This window comes from Sminthopsis crassicaudata, chromosome 2 (assembly GCF_048593235.1).
Source record: "Sminthopsis crassicaudata isolate SCR6 chromosome 2, ASM4859323v1, whole genome shotgun sequence".
Taxonomy (NCBI): Eukaryota; Metazoa; Chordata; class Mammalia; order Dasyuromorphia; family Dasyuridae; genus Sminthopsis; species Sminthopsis crassicaudata.
This window is the reverse complement of record NC_133618.1, coordinates 334662851-334675470: the sequence shown is the minus strand read 5'-3', so window position 1 is coordinate 334675470 and position 12620 is coordinate 334662851. Positions and strand designations below refer to the sequence as shown.

Here is a 12620-nt window from a genome sequence, read left to right as displayed (position 1 = left end):
GCTCTAAATCTTGGAAAGTAATTAATACTATGTACAGCCACTAGGCAGATCTAACAATCTCTGCTTATCCCCAGCAAGTAGTCAAATAAGTATAAATCAACATAAGCAAAATTTGAAACCGGAATTATGACTACAAGGATTTTGCTTTTTATTAAACCACAAAACCAAGCTAGGTCCCTTCCACTTCCCTGCCTAGCAAGACATCTCTTGGAACAAAGAATGAAAAAGAAAGAGGGTTGGGATGGGAAGCAGTTCAGAGAATGGATCTCTAAGAAGTATATGCAATATTTTGTACCATAGTTTCCCATTTATTCTGCAGCACAATCCACTGCAAAAGCACGGGGATGAGATCCTGAATGATGGGTGTGGTGGGCAAAGAGAAACCAAAGCATGGATAAAATTTCTCCCTGGGGTAGGCAGGAAGAAAGTTTCGCGAATCAAGATCAGTTTAGTTCTTCGGTTCCACCCCCTTTGGAGATACTCTAGTCAGAAATCCAAGTCAAGTCCCTGAGGCTAAATTTTCCCCATAAATTTACCTATAGCCCATGCCAAGTTTACTGCCCTTTGGGTCAGTCTGCCACAACACTGCCTCCTTCCCCATGCCATGGGGTGTCTTTCCTCTCTGACTCCTCTCTCCCTTTCAGGAGTTAGCCTGCCTGCTAAGGGCACACCTCAACCTCATGGAGTGTCCCTTCCCCTAGATAATTGGGAGTTCCACTAAGGAACGTGCCTTTCCATCATTAATTCTTAAGACCCCTTTCTGTGCTCTCACAACTCTATTTCCTATTTACCATTCCTGGTGTCTATTGTACCCTTTTATTTTGTCTATAACCTCTTCCCTAAATAATTCTACCTCTTGCCAAAAAGAAGAGCCATTGTGAATTCTTCACATGACCGAACCCCAACTTTTGGTGCATTTCCTAAAGTCACAACCTGGTGCCTTCCGTCACCTGGTGTCTACATCAGCCACATCAACTGCATTTGCAAGAAAACTATTTCAGGTCTGGCAAGCTCCCTCCCCCAGCCCCCAGATCACATCTCGAATCTCTGTCTCCTTGGAATGGCTTAACTTAGGCAACTAAATTATGTGTAGCTGATACCAAAGTCCAAAGATTCCTGCCCTTGGTGAGTCAGGGCCTGGCCCTGGCCAGAGTTGGGCACTAGCCAGGAAGGCAATTTTTCAGAGAAAGTCTCAAATGGGAGTTCCTCAGAAGCAGCTAAAAAATCGTTAGTGACCAGATCACCTACTTGCTGGTCCAGAGCCCACTTCACAAAAGGAAAAGGGCAAGAAGAAGGAGAACTGGAAGAGCGGAGGAAAAGGAGGAGACAAGGTAGATGGAGATCAGGGAGGCTGCAGGAGGAGGCACGAGGAGAGCCGGAGGGGGAGGAGAAGGAAGTCTGGCTGAGGAGGTGAGGTCTTTGAGTTGGAGAGGGTGGAGCCCTTTTAACTGCAGGCTTCTCCTCCCGGCAAGTACAAACACTAGCTCTTCTCTCTTCCAGGATGGAGCTAGAAGGTGGAGTGCTAAAGGAAGGCTTCCTCGTGAAAAGGGTAAGTGAATGTCCACCTGCAGGTTAACTAACCTGGATTGTTTTTTCTTTTAGGGAGGACTTTAGAAATTGATGGAGGGCCAGACTGTGAACTCCCCTGTCCAGCCCCTGAGATCTCTTCAAATTCTTTTACTGAGTGTTGGGCTGGGCTCCAGCCCCAGAGTTCCACCTCCTCTTCCCTACCCCGATGCCTCCCCAATCTTTAGATCTCCGAGTACACTAATTTGGTCCTGACCTACACCTTCCTATCTTGATTAGAAGGCTGGAACAAGATACGTGATAAGTGTTTTTCCAATTTACTGAATTCAAGAGAACAATTCAATTGGACCTCCCCTGAAGTACTAAAAGTGTGGTGTGTGGAAAATGGTGTAAAGCTCGAAATAACTTATCCATTTGTGACCTGTGGCCTATGGGGAGGAGGAGGGTGGGAGTGGGCTGAGAACAACTCAGATTGTCCAGAAGGAAAATGACAGCTCCCTGTAAGCCACGAGTCTGAAAGAGAGAGAGACACATTAATGCAGTATTAGAACGAAGGACGTCAGAGTACATCTAATTCTAGGTGTCCACAACAGTAAAATCTGATGTTAATGTTGCTAATAAAAAGGCTTTAAAGTTTACAAAGAGTTTTGCATGTATTAGCTCATTGGATCCCCACTACAACCCCATGAGTAAATAAGGAAACCTTTCTATAACTTGGAGAGACCAAACTTGCCATTGGGCGGGTAGCCAGCATCAGAGGTGAGATTTGAAGTCATTCATTGCCACAATTTATAATGGTAATGATTAATAATTTTTTAAAAAGCAACTAATATTTATATAGCACTTTAAGGCTTGCAAAATACTTTACATTCCTTTTCTCATATTTTACTACAGCCCTGGAAGGTTGGTTTATCCACATTTGATGATTCAGTGGATAGAATGCTGGATCTGGAGTCAAGAAGACCCTCCCTTAAAAACTTCCTAGCTATGTGACCCTTAGATTGACCTCAATTTCCCCATATGTAAAATATGCTAGAGAAGGAAATAGCAAACTATTCCAGTATCTTTGCCAAGAAAATCACAAATGGTGACGGGATATGCGCCGTGGTAAGAGAGGCAAGGCGAGAGTTCTTGTGAAAGAATTCACTCAATGGCAAAGAATGGGAAAGTTTATTTCTGAATATCACTAAGAAAGAGAATCTCTTAGTGGAAAAAAGCCCCTGGTACAATTAGGAGATTTTGTAAAGAGGTTTGTTGGTGGTACTTAGTTTTATGGATAGATCCCTGAGCTTGGGACTATTGAAACAATTTGAAACAATAGGGAATTTTGGAATTGAATAGGTTTCTCTATAGACTATAGAAAGTCTATAGTAGTAGATATCATCTATGGGGGCTGGTCTCTCGGGATAACAGGACGGGGCTAGGAATCCTGGTGAGATGGGAAGATGAAGTTCAAGGTGGTTTTCTTCTTGAGGGAATTTCTTCAGGCTTCCCGATTCGTTAGGATCAGACCGGACTGAAAACGAGAAACTAGTGATCACTTAATGTCTAATTCAGTTTCTTATCTGTAAAATGGTGATAACACACTCACATCAAGGAATATTGTGAGGATAAAATGAGACATTTGTAAAATGCTATATAAATGTTACTGTAATTACTAGAAGAGGAAACTGAGACATACATGTTGTGACTTACCCACGATCACCAACTCCTATTTGAGACATGATTAGATATTATTGTATACAAACAAACGTGTCTGTGTTATGTAGTGTTTATTATATGGGAAGGTATTACTATTTGCTTAAGTAGAAGGAATTAAAGGAGTCTCATGCTAGAGCCAAGTTTTAGACAGAAATGTGGCTACTTTTGTTTCATTGAATTAGTATGACAAAGATGAATTGGTTTCTTTAGAATTTGCCAAAGCTCAATTGCAATTCAGGGAAATATCTAGGGGTTAATTTCTCTAGTTTTCCTATTTCTTGTAGATGAAATTCTGAGAGATTTCTGATGGACTAGGGACTGGCCAAGAGTGTTAGGATTAGGGGGCTCTGGAAGAAGTTCTACTAGGGGAATGACATTTACAGGGAAGACAAACTCGGCAGGTGGCCAGATGGCACTGGAGCCAAAGCCAAATTTAACCTCAGACACTTACTAGTTGTGTAACCTTGAGCAAGTCATTTAACCCTGTTTGCCTCACTTTCCTCATCAGTAAAATGAGCTGGAGAAGAAAATGGCAAACCATTCCAGTATCTCTGTCAAGAAATAGGGTTATAGAAATAGGATTATAGAAAGTCCGGCACTGAAATAACAACAAAAAGTTCTTTCACTTCAAGTTACTTTGAATAGAGATCATGCAAGATCATTGGAGCAAGAAGCTTCCTTTTCCTTTTTCCTTTAACATAAAATATCCATTCTTCTGCTTGAATTCTAAAACCTGCTGTTCCTCCCAGGGGACATCCATTCCTTGATTAGGCAGCACCTTTTGATCAGGCAGCTCCTTTCCTCCTTGACTTTCCTAGGTTCCCTAGTTTCCATGAACACTCAACCTCCCCGCATCTCCACCCCATTCTAATTGTTAGGACCTTCCCCCCACCTCAAAAATCCCCATTCATCTTTTGTATCTTTTTTTCTTTGAACGTGTTTTCCCTTCTGCTAGCAGGTAAGTCAGGGATTATTTTTCTTTGCTCATCCCCAAATCTAGCATGTTTACTGGCACACGGCAGGCAACCGAGACGGGCTTGTTGAATGAGTCCGTTAGGAAATGTTTTAGGAGCTAGTTTGAAGTCAAAGTGGGACTACCTCTGAACTCTTGAAATAGGCTTCTAATTAAAGTTCTGCTGGAAATTTGTTGAGAAGAAGGGAGAGGTGGCCTTGGGTAATGTCTTGTGGGGAACCTTTTTCCTGCCAAGGGCCATTTGGATATTTATAGCATCATTCATTCACGGGCTATACAAAATTATCAACTGAAGTCAAAAAGTGGGAGATTGTTGTACTTAGCTTTCAGCTCAAAGCTGAACCTGTGGTTGCCTTAGCAAATAATTTTGTGGGCCTTATATAGCCCAAAGCCTAATGTTCCCCACTTGTGCTGTAGAGCGAAACTTCCAGGGAAGCATGCCCTAGGTAGGGTGCCACTGGGCAAAGTAAAGGTGACCTATTTTGCTTGCTTTCTACACACACACACACACACACACACACACACACTTTCTCTCCTTTCTCTCTCTCCTTCTCTTTTCTTTCTCTTCCCTCCCCCACCTCCCTTTCTCCTCAAACTGGGAAGAGCAGTCTGCTGAAGTCCTTTGACAAAGCTTATTGTGATTCTGACCTTGGCATCTTCAAGAAGGACATTCCAAAGGTTTGCTCCCTACCTGGGAGTTGCAGTAGCCAAAGCAGAGCCATCTGTGCCAGAGGCGAGGAGGAAAGAATGAAAACAGGCTGGGGCATGAGAAGTCAGCCCAACCCAGAACAGACTAGTAATCACTGCTGTAGGCTATAAAGCTGGGCCTCCTCACCAGTGATTTTTGCCAGGACTGAATGGGTAAGGACCTGTGGTAGATAAGATTTGAAAACGAAAGCATCTGTGTTCTGGAAAGAGAATTCAGAAAACCCGAGTTCTGGACCTGGCTGACTCTTGTGATCCTGGTAAATCGTTTTTGGATCCATAGCTGTGGGACTTAGTTTTCTTATCCACAAAATGAAAGAATTATACTGCTCCGTCTGGCACTAAAAATGTCATGACCCTTAAACCCAGCATTAAAAATTGGCTTCTTGCTATCAGCCCGGTGACTGTAGATAAAGTTGTCTGCTGTGGCTGAAGGGGCTCCCGGAAATCCCCTCTAGCACCTTTACCTATGTCCCCCCATAAAATGATCCTAATGGAGAAGGGGGATGGGGTGGAGTGGGGGAGCAGTGTACTGAAAAGAAAGTAAGCTAGTCTTATGTTTGTTGAATGAATAAATTTAATGAGGGAAAGGAAAGGGGGAACCCCGTTTGTCGGCGCATAGATAATCCCATGAGGTGCAGTGTCCCCTGTAAATGAATTTACAAGCCCGAAAACCTAGATTAATAAATAAAAGGTTTATTGTAGGAATTTGGAAGTAAAGCTCAGTAGAAAGACCCCAGGGCCAGAGGTGGCCGCTGGGCGGGCAGGGACCCTTACATGGCTGGAAGGATACCATGTGTTGGCGGGAGGGCTACTGCAAAGTGAACGCTCTGGTGTGGCCCTTTTTATACCTAAGAGGAGATGGGCGGTTCCCCTAAGTTCTGGGCAGGCTTTTCAGTTAGCTCAGATCAGGTGAGGGTTGGGGGAAGCTGAGCTGAGAGTGGGGCTGGGCCCAGATATTCAAAGGGTGCCTTTGACCAGGATTTGTGAATCAAGGTCAGCCTGGGATGGACAATTATTAAAGGGACCTCAACCCCTATCAAATTCATTCAGTAGATATTTGGGAATGAATCATTCACTTTGTTTTAAGATTCAAATGGGGTTTGCACAGAAAACTCCAAGCTTTCATTTTTTTTTTTTTTTTTAACATGTCTCTTGATTGGTAAACTCTAGTCTTAAATGTTGGGCTTTTTGACCTGAGCCTGCTTGGATCCCTGGAGTAAAAGGACAATTGTGTTCCTAATTTACATTTCCTATCCTCTTTTGGATTTTCCTTTTGGATTTCCTATTCCTCCTTTGGATTCTTCATCTGCCATCTGTCCCTTTCCTTCTTCCGATGCCTGTACATTTCAGCCCATAAAAATGCACTTTCTTGCATTTATGAGAAAATGAAGTACACATTTAAAATACTTGGCCAAGGTAAAGTATACGTGGTACATGCAGGATGTCCCAAACCTCTTGGTACAGTTTTAAGCTTTAATAACTTGAAGCTGCACTAATATTTTTAGGTTACTAATATGTATGTACATGTGTGCATTATGGGCATGTTTATGTGTGTATACATACATATTGTTGTTTCCTTGTAGCTGACTCCTCATCACTCTATTTCCTTCTTCAGCTCATTTTATAGATGAGAAAATAAGGCAAACAGGGTTAAGTGATTTGACCAGGGTTTTCAGAGTTTTCTTTTAATAAGAGAAATTTAATTTTTTTTAATTTAATGATTGAGAAAATTCTTATGTAATTGTTAATAATTTGCAATTCTTCTTTTCAAAACCATTTATGGTGTTTGGCTACTTATCTATTCCAACCCAGGCATTTTTCAGAGGTTTAAAGAGATTAAATAATATGCCCAAGATCAGTCATATTCAGAGGCAGGATTCAAACACAGATCTTTTAATTCTATATATGGTAGCTGCCTCCTCCTTTCTAGGGCATAAATTCTCTGGACCAGGTCCTCTTATAACCTACAAAAAGAACAGTACCCTCCAGGCTTTGGGATTTGCCTCCCTCAACTCATTCACTAATTCTAAAATTTCAGGCACACTTCTGAGTCAATCGGGGGCCTTCACCCATAATCACTAGATCTTCCACTCAAATTGGGGAGGGGAGAAAAAGAACAGTCAATACAAATTTTCCTCATCATCTCAAAATATAATTAACACAATCTGATATTCCCCAAAATCTATTTGTCCCTGTCTCTTCCTCCCAAGATGACCAGATCTGAAGGTTTCAAGAAGGGCCTCTTTTCGCTGCATTCTCTCCTTCCTTTTCTATTTTTTTGTCCACAACTGGATGATTTCAGAAAATCCTGGAGAGACTGACATGAACTGAAGCTGAGTGAAGTGAGCAGAACCAAGAGAATATTGTCACAGTAACAAGAAGATTATATGATAACTATGATAGATTCAAGGCAATTCCAATAGACTTGAGAACTTATAAGAAAGGAAACATAAGCAAAAAAGCATAGACACATATACACACAATTCTTTATAGAGATTTAAATTAACTACTTACCATTTGGTCTGATCACCTTGCAGTGTTATTTTTCTTATGTATTCCATTATGTTTTAGATGAACTTTGTTGGAAGTTTTATTTGATAGCAACATTCACTTCTGTGACTGTATTCTTGGCCTTCAAAACTTGTTATGCAATATGATCTTCTACTCATAATTAAAATAGCTTTGGCAGGGACCGTATCTCCTATTTCTTTTGTATCCCTCAATAATTTAATAGAGTGCTTAAGCTCAAAGCTTTTGCTCTCTGCACAAATGAATGCTTATTGAATGAATGAGTGAAAGAATGAGTTTGTGAGTGCCCATGGGGCCTTTGACTCCAACAGGAACAGGCCTTCCCCAAACTGGAATCTAACCAAAAGGTTGTGGGAAACAAGCCCAGACCTTGCTTTCTGATATACCTTGCGGGTTGGCTGAAAACCAAATGCTTTTTTTTTTTTTTTTTCCTTTGAAAAGACACTCCCTCTTTCCATTGGCCTATTTCAAGCCAAGAACTCCCCCTTTTCTTTGTTTAGTGCAAGTTTGAATATTTGGATATTTGGCTTGCATGCCTTCTTCTACTGGCTCTACTCACAAAATAAAGGAAGACTGGTCAGAGATTAAGATGTACACATTTTGCTAGGTTTGTCTTTTAAGAAACTCAGAATTTAAAAATGTTCAAGATTTTGGTTTGAGGAGATTCAAAGCACTGATTACTAATGGTATCAGGAACATCTTCCTATAGAATGAGAGGAGCCTTGTAGGAAAGTAGAGATTTGAAGAGGAAAGTCCAGGAATGGAGAATGGTCTTTTCAAAGACACAGATAGGAGGGAGTCAAAAACCTCAAGACCAAGGACTTGATGTCAAGGCAGGAATTATAGGATAAGAGGACTTAGAGCTGGAAGGGACCGTGGAAAGTATTTAGTTCCAAACCTTCATTTGACAGATGAGGAAAATGAGACCTAAGCTAACTGAGTTGCTGTCACATGTACAACAGAAAGAGTGATCCAGCAAACTGTTGTATTCATGTTGGAATAAGAATTTAGGACTACAACACAGCCCTTTTTATTTAGGAGAGGTCCATGCCAGTTACTACTGGGCCATGGACCACATCTGACTGAACTCAGCTTGGCTGATACTTGAGGGGGAAGGATGGGTGCCTTTCCAGGCTGGTGCACTGCATGCATGGGTTTTGATGTGGAATTTCCATTTGCCTACAGGGCCACATTGTCCACAACTGGAAGGTGAGATGGTTTGTATTGAGACAGAACACACTGCTGTATTACAAGCTTGAGGGAGGCAGGAAAGGTACCTCTCCTAAAGGCCAAATTCTCCTGGATGGTTGTACCATCACCTGCCCTTGCCTGGAGTATGAGACTAGACCGGTATGTGAAAAAAGTTCTTTTTTTTTTATTTGAAAAAAGGAAAGAAAAGAAAAATAGAGGGATGAAAGGCCCTTCCTTTTAGCTCTTTCTCTTCTCTACTCATCCCCAGACCATCATTTGTCCACTTTGGTTTGTTTCTGTTATGGAATGTTTTTACTACCTTATATTATAGTTTTAGGAATAATAATGATGATGATAATTCACATTTATGTAATGCTTTGTTTCTAGAATACTTTCCTCACAAAAACCTTTTGAGGTAAGTAACACAATTGCTATTATTCCCATTGTAGATGAGGAAGTCAGGCACTGAGAAGTGGTACTCATGATCATTACACAATTAAAATCCGATATTCAGGATTGTAAGTTGAGCTCTCTAACCTCATTGTCTTCTACTAGTTTGGTGATTGGCCCTTGATTTGTGCTAAGATTTGTTCCTCTTAAAATTAGAGGCAAGCCTACCTCATACTTATAATGCAAGTGAATCGAGAGGATTTTCGGAAGAAGGCAGAGCAGCTCTGAAATTTCTGAGGTTTTCTGATTTTCTCCACAAACAAGACAAAATAGCACCTCAGAACTAACATAGAAGGGTAAAAATAAACTAGAGTTGGAGCAGAACATTGATGCTCCTGGGACACTTAATAAAAATCTAAAGACGGACAACAGGATGGAGATTTGACCCTTGTGGAGTGGAAACACCTCCAGGCTAGCTTCCCAGAAACAGCAAGCTTGGGGCTAGCTGGGTTGAGAGGTAGCCTCAGCCCCAGCCCTAGAATTTTTGCCTCTCAGGCAATGTGGGGAGTCAAGGGTCGTAGGCAAAGAAGATTGAGGGAATACCAGGTCCAGCTGTGGCAAGAAGGAACCAGGACTTACCTGCAGTGCAGAAGCAGTGGGACAGGGATGCTCTGGCTATGGGCACTTACCATATTGGAAGCCAGGGCTTTCTGTTTCAGGCCAGAGGGGAGAACTGAAGGAGGTCCTGGAGCCAGAGGCACCATCCCCACACTCCAGGACTGGAGATTATTACAAGAGCAAGCTGCTATCAATTAAAAAAAAAAAAAAAAAAAAAAAGGGCAGGCAAAGAAGAAAGAACCCAACCATTACTCCCATTACTATGGGAATAGAGATGATTGGGTTCATCTTCAGAGGAGAATACTGAAGCAAAAAAGCCTTTTTTTTTTCCTATGCCAAAGAACTCAAATGGTTACCTGCTGAAAAAAAAAATTCATGGAAGAACTCAAAAAAAGACTTTAAAAATCAAATAAGAGAGATTGAGGGAAAAAAAATTTAAATCCAAGAAAAGTGAGATTACTAAAAGAAAATCAACCAACTGGAAGAAGGAATCCAGAATCTTAAGGAAAAAAAATGATTCGTTGAAAATTGGGATTGGGCAAGGGACAGTTAACAAAGTTATAATGATTATATTATAATAATAATAATAAAATGTAAAAAATATAAAATTATATAAATACATAATTATAAAATATTAAAAAATTATAAAAGAATCTTGATACAATAATAAATGAAATAATTAAAGAAAATTGCCTGACATATTACAACAAGAGGGGAAAGTAGAAATAGAAAAAAAATCCACTAACTATCACCTAAAAGAGATCTTATGAGGAAAACCTATAGGAATATCATAGCCAAATTCCAAAACCCTCAGATCAAGGAGAAAAGATTAAATGCAGCAAGAAAAAGATTTTTAAACAGGGAAGTACCACTATTAGAATCACAGAAGCCCTAGTAGCAACTATATTAAAAGACTGCAGGTCTTGAAACATTATATATCAAAGAGCAAAAAAACTGGAATAATAGCCAAAAATATATCCAACAAAGTTAAGCACTGAATGAAAAAAAAAAAGATATTCAATAATTGCCAGACTTTCAGGATTTTGTTGCAAAAATACTTGAACTTAATAGAAAATTTGACATACAAGATTGAAGAGAAATATAAGGCATATATCAAAAAGGCTGTCAATATGGACAAACTTTATTTTTTATAAATGAAAACCTCATATTTAAGATTATCATTAGCTGAATGTGGATCATAACATTCTCACTCTTTTTGTTGTTGTTCACTTGCATTTTGTTTTCTTACTCATTTACTTTCCTTTTTGATCTGATTTTTCTTGTGCAGCAAGTGAATTGTATAAATGTTTACACATAATTGGATTTAACATATATTTTAACATGTATAACATGTATTGGATTGCTTGCCATCTGGGGAATGGGGTGGGGGGAAGGAGGGGAAAATCTAAAACACAAGGCTATGTCAATGTTGAAAAATTATTTGTGCATTCGTGTTTTGAAAATAAAAAGCTTTAAATAAAATTTTTAAAAATTAAGATGATCATTCGTAATTGGGTAGTTTGAAAGAAAGATTGAGGTAGAGCTGAGTATGATTTGATTCTAAGAAGATAAAGGAAAAGATAAAAAGTAATTATCTTGTAAAAATGAAATGTGAGAAGAAATGAAGCAGAGGAATTAAACGGGGGGGGGGTGATATTTCTAGAACTATTCTCTCATTGGGAATGGGAGAGGGTAAGGGGATGGGGAGGGGGAAGATAAGAGAGATTTTGTAGAGGGAACACTCTATATCAAATCTGAATTAGAGAACAAAAGTCCTTTAAATTTATAACAAATAAGAGAGTGAGGGAACAGGATGAGAGAGTATAGAAGACTACATAGGTTAAGAGTAATAGGATAAAGTGTGCAGATTGAGGGGATTGGGATAGAGAGAGAATAACATTTGAAAGGCTACAAAAAGTCTTCCAAATTCAGTTAAAAACAAGAGAGCATAAGGATCAGGGAAGAAGATAAGTTAAGGATCCTTCAAGTAAGTAATAGTAGAGTAAGGTAGAGGGATCAGGAGGGATAGGAAGTAAAACATACACACAAATATAAAGACCAAGAGTAGAATCTATTATGTAAAAAAAGTAGAGGTAGTAATCATGATTTCAGAAAAAGTTGAAAAAAAAAGTTGATTTAATAAAAAGAGAGAAATAAGGATACTGTGTGTCAATATTGTTTTAGGCTAACATAACTAGACAATAAGATTGGAATATTGCTGTGGTATAGGAAATGATGAATTGGTAGAATTAGAAAAGTATGCAAAGACTTGAACTTATGAAGATGTTACTGTTACCTTCAGAAAAATAGGACAAAGCATAGTAGTACAGTTTTATATGGATAGATGTGAATGTATATGGGTATATGGGTGTATATATGATTATAGACATCTATGTATATATGTATCTGTAAATGCATGTGTATACATATGTGTGCATATATATTTATTTAAATAAAATATATTAAAAATATATTTTTAAAAACCCTCACTTAATTGTAGTCTTTTGGGAAATGGGAGAAGAGGGAGAAAAAAAAAAGAATAAAGTACAAAGTATATGGCAAAGAACAAAAGAAAACCTACAAGGAAGCAAAGAGAAGATGAATACTTCTGAACACAATGTTCAGAACTGTTATATAGGCTTTCTTCCTTTTTTTTTTTTTTCTTGAAATGGAAATGTATTACTTTATATTTTGAATCCTCTCTTATATTCTGTGTGCACATGGCAATGTTTTTAAAAATTACTTTTCCCATTTTATATTTAAGGTTAAAATATAATTTAAAAAGATTTTAAAAGTATATGTGTCAAATAAAGCAATTGAATCAATAAATCAATTAATATTTAATCGTTATATAATGGAATATACTAAGTACTAGGGCTATCAAGTATGACATACTCTTTCCTTTTATAGAAGGAAGGGAAAAAAGCATTTCTAAGTGTGTACTTAATAAATTGTATAATAAATTAAATCTGCTTAATAAAAA

The 12620-nt window shown here is 38.9% G+C and overlaps 1 protein-coding gene across 5 annotated transcripts in view; it reads left to right on the top strand.

Annotated features, from left to right (window-relative positions):
* The window catches only part of PLEK2 (pleckstrin 2), a 122790-nt gene that overhangs the window by 101787 nt on the left and 8383 nt on the right, over window positions 1–12620 (top strand). For 3 of the 5 annotated variants that reach the window (XM_074290430.1, XM_074290434.1, XM_074290433.1), the window contains 2 exons: window positions 1501–1549; window positions 8624–8788. In XM_074290430.1, coding sequence (XP_074146531.1) covers window positions 1502–1549; window positions 8624–8788 — 213 coding nt within the window. In that variant the 5' untranslated portion in view covers window position 1501. Of the gene's footprint in view, window positions 1–1153; window positions 1411–1500; window positions 1550–8623; window positions 8789–12620 lie in introns of those variants that run through there. The other 2 variants (XM_074290431.1, XM_074290435.1) reach the window with 2 other exon arrangements.